Source organism: Rattus rattus, chromosome 6 (genome assembly GCF_011064425.1).
Source record: "Rattus rattus isolate New Zealand chromosome 6, Rrattus_CSIRO_v1, whole genome shotgun sequence".
Taxonomy (NCBI): Eukaryota; Metazoa; Chordata; class Mammalia; order Rodentia; family Muridae; genus Rattus; species Rattus rattus.
This window is the reverse complement of record NC_046159.1, coordinates 55,116,518-55,141,117: the sequence shown is the minus strand read 5'-3', so window position 1 is coordinate 55,141,117 and position 24,600 is coordinate 55,116,518. Positions and strand designations below refer to the sequence as shown.

The window sequence follows — 24,600 nt, the reverse complement described above, 5'->3', positions numbered from 1 at the left end:
CTCACTCAACATTCACTAAGCACCTAGTACCTCATGCAGAGGACATTTACTAAGCATTTAGTACTGGCCAGAAACTAAGTTGAATGGATCTGCTGTTTCTGCAATGAGGGGTGCAGACAGACCTCACCCTTCCAGAGCTCCCCAACTAAGAGACATAACAGAGAGGAATCAAGAAAATACATATTTAAGGTTGTGTTGGACACGAGTGATGCTGGGTTCACAGTGAGGCAGTGTTCACAGGAATACCATGCCACCCTGTGTTACAGCCTGGACAGACCCCTAGAGGGTAAGACATTTGCCTGCGCCTCCTGGAATCTGGCTCTGGGAGTCTCCTGTGCTGACTGCAGAGTGAGGCTCTGCACACCCTGAAGGGATCGGACAAGGCTATGGAGTCGGGCAGCCTGCAGCTCCCTGTACAGACAAGAGGTTGAGCTGCCTCAAGAGCATGTGTGGTCCAAGTGGAGGGACCTTCACACACACACACACACACACACACACACACACACACACACACACACACACTCACTCACACACACACTCACACACACTCATACACACAGTCACAGACAGACAGACAGACAGACAGACAGACACACACACACACACACACACACACACACACACACACACCCCACCTTGGAACCTGAGGTAAAATATGAACTAAGTAGCCTTCTCCAGTGGTGTGTTACAAGCTCTCCTCTGTGGACGCTGGGCAGCCATACAAGAGTATACAGAGAGAGGTCAGTTAAGGGTCTGAGACAATAACTAAATGGACAATCTCTGGGGAGCCAGTGCAGACTTCAGCTGACCTCTGTCAAGCCACCTCCCCCATTCTCCAGCTCTTGGGGATCTTTCTGTCCCAGTAGAACTTGGGGCCCTTTGCTACCTTTCCAAACAAAAGTGAAAATGTGAATCATGTCAACATGAAAGAGAGCTGAGGCCAGTAGTGGAGGGACCTAGGTCTGAGGCTCAATTATAGCTCACCAGGGACCTACTGTGTGCTGCAAGCAGACCACACATTGGAGCATCAGCATCTTTCTCAGGAGGAGCCACATCCAGGGGATCATAGATGATGCAAACCCACAGAGGTGAGGGGGCACTCCCGGCAGTGAGGATGGCTAGCACAAAGTGTGGGGGGTTTCCAGAGTGTCTAAGGGAAGCCCTCAGCGGCATGGCTGGATCTCAGGTCAGTAGCAGGCAATGGGTGTGAGGGCACCGAGAGGGTCATTCCTGGCACCATGATTACTATGTGGGTAACACAGGGGACAGCCACTCAGTAGGAAGGACAGGAGCAGTTGCTTTGCAAAATGGCACTTGGGCATCTGCATTCCAAATATGGCTGCCAGTGTCAGAGAGCAAAGAGTGTACACGAGGTGCCTTTGCCTTGCATCAGAGTCAGCCAGGATCCTGCCTCCCACTCCTGCATCAGGCATCTCCCTCTATTCAAGTGCAAATGCCCTAAATAGAGTACAGTGGCCAGCATTTATTGAGCACCTACTGGATATGCCACACCACGTGTACAGTGAGTGTCTCATGGATTTTTTTTTATAAGAACCTCATGAGGTGGGTACTGCTGCTAGCATTTACACAAGAGGAGAAACTGAGACCCAGAATGGGAAAGGGATGTGGCCAGCATGCATAGCTCGGCTGGCTCGGAATCAGAATTGCGTGCTTCCTTCTTGGATCCTCTTTGCACACATTCCTCTGCCTAGAATGTTCTCCATATTCCCATCCTCACTCCAGTTTCCACCTGTTCCTCCCAGAGGCCAACCCTGACTACACTAGCCGGTTCCTGCCTTCCAGCCTTCCTTCCACTCCCTGGCCCTGTCCTTCCCTCTCGGTGGGAGATCCTTCACTGCCCCAGGTCCTGAGGCTACATACAGGAAGAGGCAGACAAATGCCACTGAGTGACTAAGACCTAAACAATTAAGCCTCCGATCCCAGAATCACTGTCATTCAAGACTTTCCACCCCATCAACAGAGAGCTCACTGCCCCTGAGCAGCCTGTCTTGCACTGGAACATCTAGTGGGTGAGGGGTACTCTCGAATCCTCACCGGAACCAATGTGGCCTCTGAGCCTGGCAGCAAGAGCCCAAGCTCTGAGGTGGATGTGGTTTGACTTAGTCCCTGTGTGTGGCTAGACCGGATGGTCTCCGCTCACCTGTCATTATGAGACCTCCCCCTGGGGAATTCCCCATCATCAGGGATGAGGGAACAAGCCAGAGCATTGACCTATACCCCGTCTCTATACATCCTCTATCACCAGTGCTTAGTGGTACATACAAGGGGGAACTGAGGCTGGGACAATGGAAACACAAGTTTGCACCACTGACTGACCACACCTGCTGTCTGGCTTCTGCCAGTTTCTGCATATGTCAGACTGCACCTCACATTCTGTGGTATCTTCTCTGCCTCCACAATACTGGAATGACAGCCCCATTTGACAGATGAGGGAATAGGCCTGGAAGGACCTTAACTCTGCCAGTTTGATGTGCATGAGATCCCTAAGGGGCTTCACTGGACCAGCGTGATCCTATCTGATTTTGTGTCCTCTTGGTGGACTTGAACATTGAAAGAGAGCTCTGTAGCTGATGACGGCTGGTGGCTGCTATGTAAGGGTGTGAAGGGACCATCAGGAGTGAGCCTTCACATCCATGTCGAACAGTCTCCCTGAAGGAGTTGGAAGGCAGAGGCCTTGTTGGAACCACTGTCTGAGGCAGGGGTTGGAGCCTGGGACTTCTGGATCATTCTAGATGCCTGACAGGCAAGGGTCCCACACTCCAGCAATGGCTCACCAGGAATGTCATGGAGGGGTTCATACCTGGATGACCTCCCCCGCCACCTCCCTCATTCTATCACTTTGAGAAAACTCAGATTTCAGAGTGCCTGTCCCAGTACTCTCTGCCCTGTAAGTGTTTCCACACAACTCTGCTGTCCTGTCCCCTAGGAAGTTTACCTAGCCCCCTAAGTTCTTCCTGATGGCTGAATGCTCACCCTTTCTCCACCCAGCTACCCCCAGAAGAGCTCTCTGGCAAGGCAAGTGGCAAAGAGTGGAGAATATTCTGGAGGTTTCCGGAGGCTCTGAATTTAATCTAGACACCCCTACCTCTGACTAGTTGGATGTCTTTGAGTAGAAACTACCCTTCCAATGTAAAACAGGGTGCACATGTGGGACAGGAGAGAAGGGGGACCTCTAGCCTGTGGGAGAGCTTCAGCTCAGCGGCAGTCTGGGGCCCCTTCTTTTCTATCCCCAAATTAAACCCCTCCAGTGACTTGCAGCTGCCTCCATGCCTCAAACACACCCATCCTGTAAAGGACAGGGACCTTGTTCAAGGTCGTCCCTTAAGAATTCCAGCTGCCCCAGTTGTGTAGCAATGGGAACTGGCTGGCTCTGTGCCGCCCTGTCCGCCCACCTGCCCACATCTGCTCTGAGTCACTGATACCTCGGCCAAAACAGGAATGTGGGGGCTGCAGAGACAAGGTTAGCCCAAGGACACCTTGTGGGTAAATTGTGGTGGCGGCGAGGAGCCCTTATTTCTAAGAGGACAGGAGCAGGACACAGAAGGGAAACTGAGACCAGAAAGAGTGGGATTGCCCAAGGACCTACAAGGAGTTGGGGTCGGGTCTGCCCAGGCCTCCTGACTGATGGATGTTCTTTCCGCCCTGTCAGACCTGCAGTGAAGGAGGCAGGGCCAGCAGTCTTCACAATTATCTGGGCAATTAAAGAAGGCAGATGGTCCTGCTGGACTGAGCATTCAAGCTGACAAATGCAGACAGCACGGGGCATTAGCTGACGAGATCAGCACAGGTTCCGGTGACAGGGATGTAAGCAAGGCAGATAGGCAGGGGCACATTTCACCCAGTGTGTTCCAGATGAGGGAGGACTATGGGAGACTCTGCTCTCTCTATGCCTCTTGTGCACAGCAGGCCCTAAGCTCCAGCCAAGTCTGTACTCCACAAAACAGACACAGACAGGAGCGTGTGTGGCAGAGGCAGTGGCTAGGCACGGGCGGTATTGTAAGAAGAAGCCTCAGAGCCGATCAAGGCTGCCAAGGTCCCCTGGGCAGAACTCCAGAACGAAGAGAACCTCGGGGATGCCAGAAAGGTCAGCACATGTGTGAGGATGTGAGAGGGGACATCACAGAAAGGAGGGCTCTGCTCCCAGTAGAACAGGAAACAAACTGACCATTGAGGAACCCAATACCCTGGCGAGATGTTTGGGCTGCATAGTTATCTTGCCTAGGCAGACGCAGACTCTGTTATTTCCTACACATCTGGTTTTTGAAAGTCTTTTCTTCTTTCAGCCTCAGTTTCCCCAGGTGCAATGTGGGCAATTTATATCATAGCTCCCAAGCCCTCGAGGAGTACAAGAATGTCCTTGTTATGTACTGAGCATGCTATGTGACAAACAGCAAGAACATAGAACAAGGCAGAGCTACAAACCAGCCCCCAGGACTCTGCAATCCTGGAACAATCCCAGGATGAATTTATCCCTTGGTGCAGTCCCTAAGACACCTGGTGCCCTAGACCTGGAGGAGGGCAGAAGCCCAGGAGAGAGGCCAGTGGATGAGCATTGGAAGGAAGGAACATTGCTTGAGATGGGGTCAGAACTGAGCCTTGTACTGCTATGGGAGGTAGGGCTGTATAAGAAATGCCGGGAGCCAGCGGTGGTGGCCAGGGTGAGTCCTGGGGAGATTCTCAGGGAGCCTCCTTCCCTGGGGGTGGGAGGGAGGAAGAAGTCACCATGATGTGTGGACACAGCCAGAGGGGAGGATGAGGATGTCTATTCTGACCTGTGCTGTGCCCTTAAGATTTAGGGAAATACCAGGTATACAACGGGTGCTCAATAAATTTTGAATGAGACAGGGCAGCGTCGCCTGTGTCAGCATCGATTGATTTTGTGCCCTGCAGCCCTGTTTGCTGTCCCTTGTTACTTATCTAGCAAATTCCTACTCTGAGAGTCCTACCTAGTCTTCTCAAAATCATTGATTCCTTCTCCCAGCATTAACCGGACTCCTGTACACTTGACAAGTATGGCATGAATTTCCTGTGGTCACCCAGCCTGTGACCCCCCACTTTCATACCATCAAAGGATGAGGCACTTGAAGGTCTTATTTGAAAAAGAGGAGAAACAGGACTGTCTATTGAACACGTGGGTTGGAATGCTAGTGACATGACTCAGTGGGTCGAGAGCCTTGCCAACGAGCCTGACAGGAGTTAGATTCCCGGTGACAGAGCACACGGACTCCTGCAAGCTGCACTCTGGCCTCCCCGCATACACCATGGTGCGTGTGAGCACACACACTAAATAATATGTAAAACATATAACAGTAAAACAAGACCTCAGGCTGGAAGTGAGGAAACATGGCCCCAGACATTAAAATAAAACCTTGAAGGACTGGAGAGAGGAATCAGTAGTCAAGAGCATGTTCTGCTCCTGTAGGGGGACACAAAGGACCCAGGTTTGGTTCCCAGAATTACAGATGACTGACTCATAACCACCTGTAATTCCAGTCAGAGGAATACAACGCCCCCTTCTGGTCCTTGTGAGCACCTGCTTGCACACATAATACATAAACACATAAAATAGATAAATAAATCTTAAAAATATAAAACATTGAATATCAAGCTAGGGGAACTCCTGCTTCTCACCAAGGCCTCAGGACTCCTCCCTGGAGCAATAGCTCCATGCAGTGGTGTGTGGCTGTGCAGCTTCCAGAGAGGACCTCTAATGTCAGAGGCCGGGCCACACACCTTCTTCATGTAGGTCCTCAGCCAAGAGCGACCTCAGCCCTCAGAGAAGAATCCAGGCCTTTTTACTTTGTTTGCCATTTCTCCACGAGGAGCTCAGCATTCAAGGGCATGGCTGCTGTGGGGTGGAGGTATAATGTGCAACAGGGTTCGGAGAGGCCTGAAGCGGACAGGAGGATATAGCTCACATCTCAAGAGCCTCGTATGTGCAGGGCCCAGCCCCAGACTCTAAGTTGCAATCTGATGTGGATGGCTTTTCTTGGTCTGCCCTCTATAGTGGAGAAACTGAGGTCTGACAGCTGTCATAGTCACACAGAGAGTGACAGTCAGGGGTAAGATTTGAACCCAGGTCTGCCTGAGAAGACCCAAACACTTCCTTGGTGTCCAAAAAGCACAGCCATAGCCTTTCTCCAGATCTCAGGGTCTTCCACCGAGAGCAGCCCTAAGATATGATCAACCATAGCATCACCACAGACAGCACCACCTCAGGACTCATGGATCTGAACAACAGCTTTGAGGAGGGGGACTTCTGGGGGCACAGCAGAGAGTTCCTGGGTAACCCTGTTCCCAATACCTCTGACCCTCATAGACCTCCAGAGACCAGCTGCTTACAGACCAGAACGGGTCCTGGAGCCCTCTGCTGCCCTATGGACCCTTAGGCCCCTTCCGGGGAGTAGCCCCACTTCATATAGGTTCTTCAAATGCTAATAAAATGGTCATCAAATACTCATCTGTGGGTCAGCTGTGTGTCCTTGGGCAAGTTCCTTAACTTCTCTGGACCTCCTTTTTCTGCTATAAAACCAAGGCAAGAGTGGACTGGTGCTGAGGAATGCAGTGGGGACTGTAAGGAAAGGCCTTTCGACACACCCTGGTATTGAACCAAAGGTCTTTGTTGTTAACAGTCTGGGAATTCTTAGTTCTCAGCCTGAAGCAGAGGACTATGAATCCCTACCATTCTTATCTCCTGTATATATGTGGAGAACAGAGGGCCGACACAGGTGACACCTGGAGTCACACAGATTCTGGGGCTTAACACCCAGAGCACTGCAACCTGTCCACACCTGAGGCCCCTCTTCTTCTCCAGGGGCTGGACCTGTGCCAGGCATGGGACCAGTGTCAACTCAGAGTCAATTCAGTTTGGATGAGAGCCAGGCCCAGGTTTCACCTTCAGCCCTCAGTCCCCAGTCTGCACCAGAGGTGTGTGAATGTGTGCAAGCACGTACACACACACACACACACACACACACACACACACACACACACACACACACACACTGCCTGCTCCAACCACAACACAGCCCCATAGTCTGAATAAGGAGGAAAGGAAAGCCTTTTAGGGGCACGTCCCATGAGGGGTGCTGAGGGGTGGGGACAAGAAGCTCAGAAAAGTAAGACAGAAAGACACTGAAAGGGACCCTTGGACAAAGACAGGAAGGGTGGGAGAGGGCAGGTGTGAGCCAATAGGAGAAAGGTGTGGGAGAGACACAAGGACAGCCATTTGGGTAGGGAGGAGTACCAGGAGTACCCCGAGGGGACCAGACAAAGAGAGATGGGGCGGAGAGAGAGGAAGATACTCAGAACACAGGGAGACCAGAGAAGAATGCGGAGAAATGGGCAACTGACAAGTGCCAAGGGAAGAGACCCAGATTCCAAGTCCCAGGAGGGATGTCACAGAGACACCTCAAGCACCCGGACAAAAACAGGCTGGGAGAAAGCGGGGACCAAGGGTAGAGAGGGAGCCTCCCCAGTGGCTCCTCCAGCACCCACAGCAGCCTCTGCTCCGTACCTTTGGGCCGCCGCCTCACCACGCCCAGCCGCCACTTGAGTGACACCGCCAACATCACTCTTGCCCGCCGGCAGGTCCCAGACCCGGAGCCCTGCAACCTCCCTGCAGCCGCCCCGCTGCCTCGGAGCCGGGAGCTGGCGCCTCTGCGCTGCGCCCCAGCCGCCTGACTGGTGGAGGCTGGGCGCTCCTGGCCTCCTCCCTTCCCGAGTTGCTAAAATAGATAATCCTCCCCAGAGCCGGCAGCAAGGCCCTTCCTCCACTGCAAGCGGGGCGCCAGAGCAGATCTATCTTCCCAGGTTCTGGCATGGAGAGCCTATATTCAGCAACCCAATCCTCTATCTCCTCTTCCCGCCAAAAGTGCTGCCTAGCCCACCCCAGCTTCTGCTCAGCTCATCAGCCTCCACACCTCTTCTGCCAGCTGTTGGGTCTCTCCATCTAAAACTGCTCTGTGAAACTTCTCTGCCCGAGACCTAGTGCTTGGCCCTCGGATACCCATCCTAGCTAGCTAGCTGCTAGAAGGGCTGGCCTGCTGTGCCAAAGCACAGACCATTGACAACATGTCCCAAGGCCCAGTGGGTACCCGGACTGATGGGGCAGGAGTTCACAGAGCCAAGTATGTGAAAGAAGTTTTGTAAACACATCCCATTTCCCTTCCTATTGGCTGGGCAGGCAGCATTATCATTGGGGAGACTGAAGCACAGGATCAGCTACTTGCTTAGGGTCAAAGCAGCGGGCATGTGGCAGACAGGGATCCCTACCCTCTCCCCTAAGGTGACTGCTTGGGCTCCCTCCTCAGTTCTTAAACCTCTAAGACCCTAAGATGGGTCTGGGCCCAGACCACACTCTCAGGAGCCCAGGAGACTGCTCTGGAGTCAGGGCTGCAGGAGAACTCTGCTTCCGTCAGCAATGCTGTGGCCTTGATTCAGGAAGTATGAGGTTTACCCTGACACTCTGCAGCAGTCCTCCTGCCAGGCCTGGGCACCCAGTCTGCCCAAGTGCTGCTGCAATCTTGCCGATAGCTGACAGAATGGATGGAGCAGAGGGCAGTGTGGGGAAAATAGAGCAGGCCATGAATGAGAGGCCTGGGAGGAAGGGTCCCAGAGGTCTCTCAGGAGACTGACTCCTAACGGGTTTTCTGGGTTCTTCCTGGCTTAAGATTTCCTTGGCGAATCTTCCACACTAAGCTTTAACTAGAAGCAGGCTCTGAGCTGATCGTCTCTGGGAGGGGATTCCTGTTGGGGAGCTGGGTTTCTCTGTGTAGCCCTGGCTGTCCTGGAACTTGCTCTGTAGACCAGGCTGGCCTTGAACTCACTGAGATCTGCCTGCCTTGGCCTCCCAAGTGCTGGGACCAAAGGCGTGTGCCACCACTGCCCAGCAGTTGGCCTAGGGAAAGAGGAGCAGGACCACCTGAAAGGTGTGTGGGCGGGGGTCGTGTGGGGGTGGGACTAGGCGCTGGGTCCTTATCCAACTCTGTGGAAGATTTGGTTCTTCCATCCTAGGGGTGTGTGCTGTGGAACCCTAGGCAGGGACACGCCCAGGAAACTAAAGGTGGGAATTGAACGAGATTGCTTGGCTCTTCCCACCACCACCTTTCTTGTACTCCTCTACGGACCAAAGAGTCTTGGACAACAAGGCTGTGACTCAGCCATGCTAACAGGAAGGGGAGAGATAAGAGAACACAAGCCTTTGGAGATGAGCATCTGAGTTCAAACCAACTCACCTTAGGGGGGAGGGCAGGGCTCTGCTCTGACCCTAAGCAAGCGGCTCAGCCGATCCCGTGCCTCAGTCTCCCCAGGGATAACGCTGCCTCCCAGCCAATAGGAAGGACAATGAGACATGTGTACTGAGCTTATTCAGATACCTAGCCCTTGTGGACTCCTGCTCCATCAACCAAGGGACCCTCTGGGTCTGATTTTCCACTTAACTAAGACTTAATCCTTGCCTCTGAAGGGAGCTGCAGTAGCAGTGTGTACAAGTGAGTCTGCCATACAGGAGCGCAATAGCCAATAAGTGGCAGCTATTAGCGTGATTCTTCTATATGGAGCCCATCCCTAACCAAACCAAAATGAAAGTCCGGGCCGGAAAATTGGGAGCCTGCTGCCTCTCACAACCTATCTCATTTAAACTTCACAGGGCACCAGGATGGTCCAATGAGCCTTCCCCTTTTACAAGTGAGGAAACTGAGGCTCAAAAGGTAAAGTACTACACCAGGGTTACACAGCATGCAAGTGTCAGAACAAGGTCCCAGATCTTAGCCATAATTCTAGGCCAACTGCTGGGCAGTGGTGGCACACGCCTTTGATCCCAGCATTTGGGAGACCAAGGCAGGCAGATCTCAGTGAGTTCAAGGCCAGCCTGGTCTACAGAGCAAGTTCCAGGACAGTCAGGGCTACACAGACAAACCCTGTCTTAACCTCCCCCCCACCCCCCCAAAAAAACTAGGCCAACTAACTGCCACAACTGGGGCAAATAAGTGGCCTCTGTAAAAGCCCTACTGTGTGACATTTGTCCTGCCATCTCAGTGCAGACACAAGAGACTGCTTCTTACAGGGATTATGCGAACTATCAGGTAACAAAGCTGGGATCAGAGCCCAGGGAAGGAAGTCTGGCCAAGGACCAGGCCACCCCCTACCCCCATTGTTCCCTGTGGTAAAAAGAACAGGGATCAGGATGTCTGCCAGCTGATAGTGTCAGGCAGAAGCCACAACAAATCCTAAGGACCCAGATAGTGGTGGGGGCAGGATTCAAAGGCAGGAGGGACCTCACTAGCACCCAAGCTTTACAGATCTCAAAAGCCATGTAGAAAGAAGTGGAGGAAGGGATCCAGGCCAACCCCTGCCTGCCACTCACTCTGTTTCCTCCAGTCCTGCCTCAGCCTCACAAAGTCCCCAAGGCCCCGGGTCCCCACAACCCCTACCTGCTTCTGGAAACAAATTAACATCTCATCAGAGATGCTTTTAATCTTCTTGGCCTTTTCTGCCCCACGGGCTCAGTGGTGACATTTCTGTCACCAGCTCTGCTGATATAAATAAGATCCAAGGCTGGGGAGGTGTCAAGAGGTGGGGGACCCTCTGTGCAATTCCCTCAGGCTAGGGGAGGGCAAGCATAGGGACTATCCATCAATCCCATCCCCTTTTTCATCCAACTAATTTATTAGGCTTCATTTCTGTGCTGCCTCTCCTAGGCCAAGCAGCAAACAAAAGGTTTCCTAGTGTTGATGTTCTAGTCAAGGGGTGGGGTTGGGGGGGGGATAGCAACAATGTAATAAGTCAGAAAATGGTGTAGCAGAAGGTGGAATAAACAGAGCAAGAGGGCGGGTATCCCGGTAGTTTTTGTCGTCTCCCAGACTGTGGACTCTTTATAGCTTCTGCAGGCTGAAAGGACCCCCAAAGCTGGGCTAGGGAGTTTATACTAAATATCTTTCCTTAGTCCCAGAGATTAAGCAAGTGCACAAAGTCTGAGTGGGGAAGGTTGGAATGACACTGGTGCCTGGCACCAGGCATCCATTGGTCAAGTCTGGGACAGCTCGAACATCAAAGAAGGAAGACTGGAAAATGGTAAGATGCCTTGTGTGCACAATGATATTCCAAAGGAGAAAGAGCCGCAAAGCCTTACTGGTCACTTGGGGTTATTAGTACCCGGCTTTTGTTCTCAGATGGTTGTATTTTAGGAGATGTCATAGGGAAAATCTAGAGCAAACAGGTGTGGTAGGATGGGAAGGCAGGGGAGATCTGGAGGATGGGGGATGGGAGCCAGAAGCCTGTCACTCTGGATACAGTTGTCTGCCAGCAAGAATTTCAGCACAGCTAACAACCACTAGAGGCTTTTCTTCCTTCTCAGCCACAAACCTGGAGTTTTCTAGGGATATCAGCAGCTTACAGGGAAAGGACTCTAGTTCTAGATCCCTTGTGTGGCCCCAGTGGCTTCTGGCTTTGTTTCATCACGCTGTAACCCCGTCCAAGGCATCTCCGGAGACATCTCACATATCTCTTTTATAAGAGGGAAGAGAGAAGGGGGGAGTTTTCAACTTTCCGAGAGTAAATTAAGAGTCACTAAAATGGTTTAAGAGGCTGATGCCGAGACAGATGATGGATTGTTTTCAATCCCCTGAGAAGTCCCTACTTACACTGGGGTGTGCGTTGCTTTGCCCCATTCTCCCCAAGAAAGCACATACTCCGCTTGGGTATGTCTTCATTTCTTTTGAGTGGCTCTCTTTCTCTGAAGTCTTGTGCTTGAGCCTGTATTAAAACAGCTTCAATAACATTTCCAACTGTCTCACTCCACTGCCTGCTTAGTCCTGAAACTCTTCTCAGTCCAGAACCCAAGTATCCTGGTTTGGCCTGAGTTGAGGTCCCTAACAGTCTACGGGTGTTCCTCAGGCTTGTGAAGGTTGTAATTGGAGCTGTGTCTCTATCCCTCGCTCTGACAAGGACCCTGTGAAATCACCTTCTTTCAGTCCTAAGAAGGTAAGGGAGTCAGTCAGTCAGACTGAACACCAGTCAGTGGTGGGCAGCCCTCAAATCCTGAAGACCCGTGGGCAGAGTGCACATAGCACACGGGGGTACATTAAACAATCCCCTGAGAACGGCTCATGAGTAGATGACCTGGTTCTCCCCAAATAAAAGAGGAAGAAGGAATTTTTCCCAAGAGACTGACGAGTTGAATGAGGTACAGGGGTCTTGGCAGGATCCCATGTGAATGAACCATGTGTAAAGGCAGTTTGACGATTGCAGGATGTGTATTCAGGGGGTTGAGGGTAGGGGTGAGGGTGGGACAGGATGGGACAGAACGATTTACAAGGACCAAGCCCGAGATGGTGTTGAGAATTTACAGTTAATTGCCTGGACATTGGTGGCACATGCTTTTGGGAGGCAGAGGCAGTTAGGTCTCTGTGAGTTCAAAGGTAGCCTAGTCTGCAGAGCAAGTTCTGGGACAGCCAAAGATACACAAAGAAACCCTGCCTTGGGAAAAAAAATTTATAGTTAATTCCTTTGGGTTGATGCCATTATTATAATTAGCATTATGGGGGAACCCTATTATATGTAGCGATATGGATGGGCAAAAACAAACAAACAAACAAACAAACAAACAACAAACAACAAAAAACCCTATAGAAAAAAACCCAAAACCAACCAGCTCTGGTTTGCCTGTAAACTGCCTCAGGGATGTTCCTGCCTTCTAGGTGCCATTGGGAAGTAATGAAAATTTAAAACCATGGAAATAAAAAGTAGAGAGGGTCATCAAAGCCTCACTGGGGATGTGATATTTGAAGAGAGGCTAGAAGAAGGAAGGATGGGGGAGACTGTTGGGGATACAGGCTGGTTACAGAGTGGGAGAAGACAGGACAGTAGAGCTAGTAAAAGGGTTTGAGGCAAGAGAGGATAGGAGGCAGAACAAAGTCCTCTGAGGGATTGTGGGAGCAATGGCTGTGTTTAGAGCAGGGGTGTAGGGGGGTGCCAGCTGCCCTGTGATTTAACAGTCAGTCCCTGAACTGGGAAACAGGGAGGTAAGCACATGTATCTCGGAAGTCTGAGTGGCCAAATTGGCAGCTCCTTTTTCTGGGTCAGAAGCAGGGTCCATGGAGTTTTATAAGTCCTGGCTGGACTTCAATTTCCCCCTCAACAATATAAAGCACCAAGAACTCAGTAATTATGGCGTCTACCTTCGGTGTTTCTTAAATGCCGTGTCCTTGGAGAGGTTATGTTGCCTTAAGAGGTGGGGCCTTGGAGGAAATAAAGTCAAATGGGTGCACCCTAAGATGATGCAGAAAACCCCGCCCTTTCCTGTCTCCTGCCTCCTGCCCTGAGGTGAGTAGCACTACCTGTAGCTATGATGCTCCAAGTCACCACAGGGCCAGTCCTGAACTTCCAAACTGTGAGTCAGAAGTCCCGCCTTCTCTGTTGGGTGATTGGCAGCTGAACCATGAACAGTTAGGAAGCCTCACAGTTAGGAGGCCATATGGGACACAAGGCATGCCCTGTGTCAGCACAGAGAATTCCTTCACTAGCAGAACTCTGGACCTTGTGGGCCTCAAGAGTCACCACAGGTCATGGCTCCATGGGATGACATCAGCTCATAGGTGATGGCACCCAGAAAGTAATGTCACTTCACAAGCAATAGCACCCTGAGATATTACCTCACATATAATGACATCCACATGAGTATGTCACCTTACAAGCGATAAGACTCACACGACATCATTGCCTCACAGGAAATGACAGCCAGAAAGTGACTTCTCCCTATAGGCCACAGTAGCCATGAAGTGATGTCACCTGGGATCCCCTGGGAATGCCTGACTGGAGTTTTGATGTGGGACCTGGCCTGGATTGTAGAGCCAGCACCTCCTCCCTGCCCTGTGGTCAGGACTAGATATCAGCCATGAGAGAGAGGAAGCTCCAGCATCACACAGCATTCAGAGGGCAGAGAATTCCCCGCTATCTACCCTCCTCAGAGCCCTGGAAGTCAGTCACAGACAGAAAGCAGGACCCAGGGAGGCAAAGACCTCCCAGGAATCGACCCAGCAATCCGATGGCTCCCAGAGGGTCCTGAGACCAGGATAAAAAAGGCACCACTGGCTTTCAGTAGGGACCAAGGCAGCTGGCTGACAGGTGCACCCACAGGGCCACCTGCCAGGAAACAGGTGGCATGCCTGTTAATATTCCTGGCATCGGCTATACAGGCAATAATTAAGCACAAATGCTTGGGTAGGCGCCATTTTAGTGAAGATGCCGATTGTGGCATGTGGCACTTGGAAAAGGTGGCCTGAGCGTGGCAGTTAAGGACCCTAGGTGCCACAGGGGAAGAGGCTGGGCCAGGCTGGGATCCTCCTTCATCAGCTGCCCCTCTCTCCTTTCCTCAACTCCCTGGGTCACCAGACAAGTTATAAAGAGAGAACAGCCTATCACCTAAGGAGAGGTTCAGGCCCCAGATCCTCTGATGCTTGGCCACTCATGATAGTGTCCCAGACCCTTACCCACAGGTTGTGACCTGTGTATAGAACACCACAGTGCTCTGTGATTCCAGACCTGACAAGATGATGGTTAGGCATTTACTTCCAGAATTTTCTCTAAAAAGAATGGGACTACAGGTGAGTGACATGACGTGGCAACAGAAATCATTTCTAGATCTTTATACACACTTTCTCTGATACCTGGTAAGGTGGTTTGAATGGCCTGGTATGCATGGCCCAGGAAGTGGCACTATTTGGGGGTGTGATCTTATTGGAGTAGGTGTGACTTTGTCGGAGTAGGTGTGTCACTGTGGGTGTGGGCTTTAAGACCCCCATCCCAGCTGCCTGGAAGTCAGCATTCTGCTAGCAGCCTTCAGATGAAGATGTAGAACTCTCGACTCCTCCTGCACCATGCATGCCTGGATGCTGCCATGTTCCTGCCTTGATGATAATGAACTGAACCTCTGAGCCTGTAAGCCAGCCTTAATTAAATGCTGCCCTTATCAATTAAATGTTGCCTTGGTCATGGAGTCTGTTCACATCTAAGACATCTGGTGAGGTAGGGACTGTGATTATCCTCATGTCCCAAATGTGGTAACCAAGGCACCAGGGAGCAGGCAAAGGGCCAGGGTCACAGGGACTGAGAGTGCAATTGGACAGCCTGGGTCTGGCCCACTTGTTGCTCTAAACCAGTGGTCCTCAACCTTCCTAACACTGCAACTCTTTAATGCAGTTCCTCATACTGTGGTGACCCCAACCATAAAGTTATTTTGTTGCTACTTCACAACTAATTCTGCCACTGTTATGAACGGTAATGTAATTATCTAAATGGATGTGTCTCTCGTGGGCTGAGGAGGCTCAAGGGGGCTGGAGGAGAAGCCTGGAGACATTTGAGTGTGGTTCTGGGGGTGAGCTCTGTCCAGGGAGAGCTGCCTCCACCCCCTTATTGCCTTTAGCATCAGACTCTGTGGTGGTTCCTCATGGGTGCTCACCTCAGAGCCTGCAAGCAGCCAGCGTGACCATGACCCACAGAAGGGTGGCTTCCCCAAGGTCTCCTGGTGGAGATGTGGCAAAGCAAAGAGTTGAGTCAGGCCCCGTTCTATGCTTATATAGAAATATCTTTTATGAAATATCTTTACTCACTGAGATTTCTCCCAACCTTTTGCCTCGGGGACTATTATTCATCCATGATTTACAGCCAGGAAAGGGTACAGAGTGACTGTCCTGCCCAGGCGGCTGCCTACCTGAGACGAGCTGAGCTGGGTTTAGAACCCAGCATCTCTGACTCACAGCCTAATGAAGAGGGGAGAGTAACAGTGAGTGCAGCCGGAGGAGGAGAGCTGGGGAAATATCGGGGTGCAGAGAATGGCTGGGAACAGGGGTGTTGTAAAGCCCCTTCCGCCAGCCGCTTCCTGCCTTGCTCTGTGGTGTCTTGCCTGAGTCAGCCGATGCCTGCAGAGTGTGTCCCCATCTGACCCCATCAGATGAACAACCCCTGTCCAGGGCAGGGGTGAGAGGAGGCTGTGTTGGATGCAGGACCTTACCGGTAGGCATCTGAGCTTCATGGGAGGGGGTGTTAGAACATTCTGGAGCAAAGTCGTAGATCCCACACTCTCTAGACCCCGATGCTGCAGTCTGACCCTGCAGAGGCATCTACACCCGACTTGCGGCTTGTATTTCTCGTGGCTTTATATAATTGCCAGTTTACTTTTTCAAATGTATCAATGCTCAATGAATTGGAAATAGCAAACAGTGGCCTTCCCTGGGCCTCCAGGCACTAATAAGCAGTGCAGGGCTGCATTTCCCCAAGTTCAGGTCCCCCAGTAACCTAGCTGTGAAGTCAGTGCTCTGCTCTAACAGGACAGAGCAGTCCTCTGCCCCCACACTGTCAGCATTTGAGTTGGGAGGGCTGTGTGAGACTCACTTGGCATCAGAGCGCGGAGCTGCAGGCCTGGCCACTGACAGATGCTGCCAGCATCAGTACCCTGGGGCTTCATCCACAAGATACCTCAGATGCCTCCAGGCCTTTTGGGCAAATGTCCCCTGGAGCACACACACCCCCATTTGAGAAGTGCTGTTTTAGATGGTGTGATGTGTGTGTGTGTGTGTGCGTGTGCGTGTGTGTGTGTGTGTGTGTGTGTGTGTGTGTGTGTGTGTGCAGGTGTCTCTCTGTGTGCCTATGTGTGTTTTATCCCCTGACCACCTTCCTCACACCCTTTAGATCTGCATTGTTAAACCATTACTTTCAGAATACCTGGCAGATCTCCCTTCCTTAAAGCCTGGTCACAGGGTAGATATATTGTCATTGATGATTGCCATGGAAACCAAGACCCCACCCCTCCCACCAGAACCACTGCCCTTCTGGGGTGATGCTACCTTTGGTGCCCTCACTTGGTCCTCTCCCCTTCTTCCCAAGCTCTGAGACATGGATGTGAGACTCTAACCACAGAGAGGCCTCAGGCTTGAGGGATGGAGGCTGAAGTCAGGAGAGGAGTCAAACTGAGAGTGTGAATGGACAAGAAGCAAGGCAGACTTCATCAAAACTTTGAGATACTTATGTCCTACAATGCACTGCAACAGGGGCTAGAGAGATGGCCCAGTGGTTAAGAGCACTAACTGCTTTTCTAGAGGTCCTGAGTTCAATTCCCCATACTTACGGGGAGCTAAGAGACACCAGGAGTGCAGCTTTCTGGGTCCCCACATTGTCCTGCCAGCCCTGACTCAGGGTTTGCCCTAGAATAGCCCACAGAACTACTCTTTCTAAGTTCACTCTGTGATTCTGGGCCTCCCTCCAAACATGTCTGAATCCCCTGGAAGAGGACTAGAGGTCCTGAGTTCAAGTCTGGCAGCCACATAATGGCTCACAACCATCTGTAATGGGATCCGATGCCCTTTGATACAGAGACAGCGACAGTGTACTCACATACCAAAAATAAATAATTCTTTTATAAAAAATACACTGCAACAAACTGTATCTGATAGAAAATATAGACCCAAGGAAAATGTGTGTATCGGGCTCCCAGAGGCACAGTTTAAGAATATTCACAGTAGCACCCTCATGGAGGAAGGGGGTGGGGGGATGGGATGGAGGGTTTCCAGAGGTAAACCAGGAAAGGGGATAACATTTGAGATGTAAATAAAGAAAGTATTCAATAAAAGAAAAGAAAAAGAAAAGAAAAAGAATATTCACAGCAGCTGGACAGTGGTGATGAATGCCTTTAATCCCAGCACTCGGTGAATCTCTAAGTTCAAGGCCAGCCTGGTCTACAGAGTGCATTCCAGGACAGCCAGGGCTACACAGAGAAATCCTATCTTGAAAAAAAAAAAAAACAAAGCAACAACAAAATAGAATATTCACGGAAAAGTCAGGCATGAAAGCGCATACCCATAATCCCCAGCACTTGAGAAACCGAGGCAGGATAACTGCATCAAGTTCTAAGCTGTTTGGGACACACAGCAAGCTCCTGTCTCAAAAAAAGAAAGGTTAAAAAAAAAAACCCTCATAGCAGCATTTTCCATAGTAGTAAAGGACTACAAGCCATCTAGGTCTGGAATAAAAAGTTAAAAAAAAATTAAAATGAGGTACAGGCACAATGATGAGAAGAAACATAATACTTTGTTCAGCAACATGGATGAATGTCAGACATCATAATGAAACTGCCTGTTGAATTAGTGCAAGTACAGGAGGTAAAGGAGAGGTGAACCCAAGCCTTGGGGGTCATACAAGGTAGCTCACAGTATAAAGCAGTCAAAAGAATGCTGTGCACAAAGTCGGGAGTGCGGGTGCCTATGCAGGGGAGATGGCGTCGAGGCAAGCCCATAGGGTGTAAGGGTCAAGCAGTGTTCTGACTGGCCTGGCTGCCCTTAAAGGAAAAAAATAAATAAATAAAGGCAGGGAGAAAACAATTAAGAAGCTGTCATCAGGGAGAAAGCTGGCATCTGCTCAGACATCTGCTAAGTTCATTTTGTCTCCCTAGAGCAGAAAGTCAGGTGGACGGCAAGGAAGCTGCAGTCCTATACTCCGTGATGAGCCTTAGTAGACACAAGCTGCCTGCTGCTGCCACCACAGGGGCAGCTACTGCCTAGCAGCCCATACCCTCACTAGTTCTGAGGACAAGGAGAACTTGATTCAAATGTACGCGTGCACATACACTCACTTATGGAGGCGTCCTCAGGAACTCCATCCACCTCTGTCTCTTGTTCTGCTTGGCTCACCAGTAATGCTACCCTGGCTTGTCTTCACCTGCCCAACACTGGGACTGTGAGCACACATCACCCTGCCTGACACTTGGATGGGTTCTGGGATTGACCTCAGGTCCTCAGACCTTAGCAACTGACTCTCATACAAACAGCCCAGCACTCTGAGTGGCTCTTTTTTGGGGATGGGGTATATATGTGTTCATCCAGGAACATTTGCAAATTTACACATGTAACATTACAGGTGTGTGTGTGTGTGTGTGTAGCCTTGGCTATTCTAGAACTCACTGGCTGGCCTTGAACTCACAGAGATCTTCCTCCCTCTGCCTCCCAAGTGCTGTCATTAAAGGCATGTGCCGCCAATGCCTGGCAGAGACACTTTTTAAAGGCCTATCTGGTCAATGTCCAACCATACAGCCTAATGACACTGGCTGTCAACAGATACCCACTTACTGTTTCAGCCTTTATGAACACTCCTTGGCACCAGTGTCTTCCCCCCAAGATGGGAGGTCTCTGTAACCCCACTGTTAGAAAGGACGTTCAAAGTTGCCTAGCCATGATACAGCAGGCACAAGCCTTGCTGGTTCTGCTTAAACCATTGCTCCATCCTCCAAAGAATGTGGTTGAGCCGCATGCCCACCCCCACTCCATTTTTTTTCTATCTCAGTTTGTGCTTTATTGAGATCAGTTACATTGAGATCAGGTCTCTTCTAATTAAAATTGTATAATGAAGATTTGACTCATCAATCACTACTGACTGCGGTCCACTTTCACGCCTGGGCTTCCCTGTCAGGCTGTGGTTTCTGTCAGCTCCAATCCTCATGTGTCAGATTTGCGCAGCTTTTCAAACTGGCGTGGAGGCTTGACTCTTTTGTCGATTTTCAGTCGATGGCTATTTCTCCTGCGTGTGGCTTTAGCCGATGTCAGTTTTATTTCGTGTTGATTACTTCTGCTAGCAATGAGCATGATGGATTGGACACAAGACAAATGGCCTGAGTTCATTCACCAGAAATTGAAACATGTTTATGAGTCAGAAAAAGAGCCCAGAGAGAAAGACGGAGACAGAAATGACAGGGAGAAATGGAAAGACAGGGACAGAGAGCTTGGGGCAGAGGGATAGGGGGACAGAAGGGCAGAGGCAGAGCAGAGGCAGAGAGCAGAGGCAGAGGCAGAGGCAGAGGCAGAGGCAGAGGCAGAGGCAGGCAGGAGGCAGAGGCAGAGGCAGAGGCAGAGGCAGAGGCAGATCTCTGTGAGTTCAAGTCTACATAGTGAGGTTCAGGACAGCCAGTGTTACACAGTGAGAGCCATCTAAAAGGAACAAAAAGTGGTGGAACCTTTAAGAGGTGGGACCTGCTGGCAGGTAGCTTCCTAGGGAAGGGATCCATGCAGGTCTCCGGAACTAGTTAGTTTCCATATGAGTGGGTTGTCAGAAAAGAGCAAACCTGATTCCAAACTGTCTGGCTTCTTATCTTTTTTTTTTTGAGGGGGTGGTGTAGTGAACTTTATTGATGGTACTCAAGAGAGGAGGGAGGGTTCCCTAGGCCCCTCCTTTTATTATGGGGGTCTGGGATGGAAATTATGAGGGAGATGCTCAGTGTTGGGGGCTGAGTTGGGACGGGGACTCCTCAGCAACTGAGGCCCTCTCTCTTGCTCTCAGTATCCTTGCTGGGCTGGGGTGGGTGGTCCAGGGTTTTACTTTTTGGAGACCATGTAGGACATGAGGTTGACCACCCTGTTGCTGTAGCCGTATTCATTGTCATACCAGGAAATGAGCTTTACAAAGTTGTCATTGAGAGCAATGCCAGCCCCATCACCACCTTCTTGATGTCATCAGACTTGGCAGGTTTCTCCAGGCGGCATGTCAGATCCATAATGGATACATTGGGGGTAGGAACATGGAAAGCCATGCCAGTGAGCTTCCTGTTCAGCTCTGGGATGACCTTGCCCACAGACTTGGCAGCACCAGTGGATGCAGGAATGATGTCCTGGTCTGCCCCATGGCCATTACACCTCAGCTTTCCAGAGGGGCCATCCGCAGTCTTCTGAGTGGCAGTGAAGGCATAGACTGTGGTCATGAGCCCTTCCACGATGCCAAAGTTGTCACAAATGACCTTGGCCAGGGGGGTTAAGCAGTTGGTGGTACAGGATGCATTGTTGACAATCTTGAGTGAGTTGTCATATTTCTCGTGGTTCACACCCATCACAAACATGGGGGCATTGGCCAAAGGGGCAGAGATGATGACAGTTTTGGCCCCACCCTTCAAGTGGGCCCTGTCCTTCTCCATGGTGGTGAAGACACCAGTAGACTCCATGACATACTCAGCACCAGCGTCACCTCATTTGATGTTAGTGGGATCTCGCTCCTGGAAGATGGTGAATGGGCTTCCCATTGATGACAAGCTTCCCATCCTCAGCCTTGACTGTGTCATTGAATTTGCCATGGGTAGAGTCATACTGGAACATGTAGACCATGTAGGTGAGGTCAATGAAGGGGTCGTTGGTGGCAACAATCTCCACTGTGCCAGAGGCAGAGAAGGCAATCCTGGTAACCAGGCGCCCAATACAGCCAAATCCATTCACACCAACCTTCACCATCTTGTCTACGGGACAAGGCTGGCTCTGCATAAGAAGATGCAGGTCTCTAGAACAGGAGCAGAGAGCCCTGGCTTCTTATCGTACACACTCATAGTCTTATACACATGCCAACTCCACTGTCAGTGGTGAGCTCTGGTGGTCTTGGACCTCCCTATTCTGAAGTAAATGATTTATTGTTCTTTACAAATTAACCAGCCCTGAGAATTTTGTTTTAGTGGCAGAAATCAAACTAATACAATACGTAAAAAGTTGGTTTAGGTTCTTGACTACTCAGCAGCATGAAAGGGCAGTGTTCTCGTTGCCCCAATTCCTCTCCAGGCATTTTGTGACCGTTCCTACATCCAACCACTGCTCATACTGTGGTCCCAGCCTGGGAGATCCTGTCATGTAGCTCAGCTCCCTGTTGCTGAGTTCAGCTTGAACTGGGTCAGATAAAAAATCTCACCTTGTCTTTGTCCCAGCAAATATGGCCTGGGCAGCTTACCCACACTAAGGTTGCAGGATAAGTGTGGGGTTGGGAGCCAGGTAAGAGGCCCTTGGAATACACAGTAGATGCCTCTTCCCTGATGTCCTCTTCCTAGCCAAGGATGGTACAACCCCACAGGTCTGACTCATTTGCAACAATAGTCTGATCCTTACCCCAGTGACCTATGAGTGAAGGGGATCTGTGCTTGGAATTACTCCTAGATCCCAGCCTCAGTTCCTCACTGGGAGATTATATTTAGTTACTTTCTGTTGCTGTAGTAAGACACCGTGGCCAAGGCAACTTATAGAAAAGTTTATTTGGGCTCATGATTCTTGGAGGCTAAGTCTCCATCATGGTAGGAAGGTTTGTCAGCAAGCAGCAGATGTGGAAACAGGACATGAGATTGCACATCCTCAGCCTCAAGCAGCACACAGCAGAAAGATCAAACCAGAGATGGCACAAGGCTTTAAAGCCCAAAGCCCATCCCTAATGATGTGCTTCCTCTAGTCACGCCGCACCATCTAAACCTTCCTGAACAGCACCACCAATGGGACCAAGTGTTCAATTACCACAGCCTGTGGGGGACATTCTCATTTAAACCACTATAGAGATGGAGACAATATTACCCCTGGGATTGCTGGCGGGATTGAGTGGCATCTCTATGGAGGGTCTGGGAAGGAGTGGGCTGTGTCCTTTCTCACTTGTCAGATGAGTTGAGACAGTCAAGCTTAACACCTGGGTATTTTGCAGGGAGGGACCAGCTGCCTCGTAGCTCTGCCTCTAGAGTTCCTCACCATAAAGTCAGCCAAACACTCCCCTTCAACAACACACAACGCACAGTACTTATGGGAGCTCAGCCCAGACTATAAGCCACTTCTAATTTCACCAATGAGAGAGAGGACAGTGCCCAAGGCATACCCACTTCAGGAGACCAGACCTCAAATGGAAGACTGTACTGGATGATTCTATTCCAGGGAAATCTTAAAAAGACAGATGTAATGTACATCGTCACAGCACAGGTTGGTGACGCCCTGAGTCAGACAGGAAGGGCTCTGAAGAACCTCTGTGGGCAGCCTGAAAGTTCTCAGTATTCTCAGACTGAGGTTGTGGTCACTTGTGCCCACTTTTGAACTATGTGTGGAAATGAGTGCATTTGCTCTGCTGGGCAGTCATGGAACTCTATAGATGGGACCTAGTAGGGAGGTCTTTAGGTCATAGGTCTATACTCAAAAGAGATTATGGGGCCTGGTTTCTTCCTGGTGCATGAAGTCAGTGGCTTTGCCACATGCTCCTGGCATGATCTGATGCATCAGCCCAGGACCAACACTGTGGGCCACAATTTTTAAACCCTAAGTGCCACAGGGTTTGTGACATAACAGGAAATTGTTGGATACTAATTGAGAGCTTTGTCAAATGGAAGAGCACCTTAAAGATGGAAGTGATGGCTGTACGCTGTGGTCTCTGTGGACTGTGGTGATTTCTGTGGACTGTGGTGATTTCTGTGGACTGTGGTGATTTCTGTGGGCTGTGGTGGTTTCTGTGGGCTGTGGTGATTTCTGTGGACTGTGGTGATTCTGTGGACTGTGGTGATTTCTGTGGACTGTGGTTTCTGTGGGCTGTGGTTTCTGTGGACTGTGGTTTCTGTGGGCTGTTCTGTGGGCTGTGGTTTTCTGTGGGCTGTGGTTTCTGTGGACTGTGGGTGGACTGTGGTTTCTGTGGGCTGGGGTTTCTGTGGGCTGTGGTTGTTGTGGGTTGGGGTTGCTGTGGGCGGTGGTTGTTGTGGGCGGTGGTGTGGGCTGTGGTTTCTGTGGGCTGCGGTTTCTGTGGGCTGCGGTTTCTGTGGGCTGCGGTTTCTGTGGGCTGTGGTTTCTGTGGGCTGTGGTTTCTGTGGGCTGCGGTTTCTGTGGGCTGCGGTTTCTGTGGACTGTGGTTTCTGTGGGCTGTGGTTTCTGTGGGCTGTGGTTTCTGTGGGCTGTGGTTTCTGTGGGCTGTGGTTTCTGTGGGCTGTGGTTTCTGTGGGCTGTGGTTTCTGTGGGCTGTGGTTTCTGTGGACTGTGGTTTCTGTGGGCTGGTGGTTTTTTTGGTCTGTGGTTGTTGTGGCGGGTGGTGGTTTCTGTGGGCTGTGGTGGTTTCTGTGGGCTGTGGTTTCTGTGGGCTGTGGTTTCTGTGGGCTGTGGTTTCTGTGGGCTGTGGTTTCTGTGGGCTGTGGTTGCTGTTGGCGGTGGTGGTTTCTGTGGGCGGTGGTTTCTGTGGGCTGTGGTTGCTGTGGGCGGTGGTTTTTGTTGGCTGTGGTGGTTTCTGTGGGCTGTGGTGATTTCTGTGGACTGTGGTTTCTGTGGACTGTGGTTTCTGTGGGCTGTGGTTTCTGTGGGCTGTGGTTTCTGTGGGCTGTGGTTTCTGTGGGCTGTGGTTTCTGTGGGCTGTGGTTTCTGTGGGCTGTGGTTTCTGTGGGCTGTGGTGATTTCTGTGGGCTGTGCTAATTTCTTTGAGCTGCGGTTTCTATAGACTATAAGGATTTCCATTTACTGTGGTAGTTTCTATGGATTGTGGCCGTGTCTGTGTTTGGTGTTGAAGACAGCTGTCCCCACCATAGATGAAGGCACTGGTTCTATGGAAATGCCCATGAACATTAGACAGCACCAGCTCTGGTATCAGGCCAGCAACCTGGGCCACCAATCAGTCTTTCCCTTTAGTAATTTGTTCTGCTTGTTTCCTTGAGTCCCAATTTCTAGAATATTCCTCTCCGGTTAGCTGTAGGCTGAATACCAGGTGTGCAACTGACCTTTGCTGATGACTAAGTTCTTTAGAATTCTTACAGCCCAAAGAGACAAGCACTTCCCTATGGCTTCTGGCTCC

At 50.8% G+C, this 24,600-nt stretch overlaps 1 protein-coding gene across 3 annotated transcripts in view; it reads right to left on the bottom strand.

The window, feature by feature from the left end:
• Grip2 (glutamate receptor interacting protein 2) overlaps positions 1 to 7,724 on the bottom strand; it is a 48,838-nt gene extending 41,114 nt beyond the window's left edge. For 2 of the 3 annotated variants that reach the window (XM_032906088.1, XM_032906089.1), the window contains exon 1: positions 7,538 to 7,688. In XM_032906088.1, the coding sequence (XP_032761979.1) occupies positions 7,538 to 7,592 (55 nt within the window). In that variant the 5' untranslated portion in view covers positions 7,593 to 7,688. Of the gene's footprint in view, positions 1 to 7,537 lie in introns of all 3 variants that reach the window. The other variant, XM_032906087.1, reaches the window with a different exon arrangement.
• Positions 7,725 to 24,600: the final 16,876 nt, after the last annotated feature.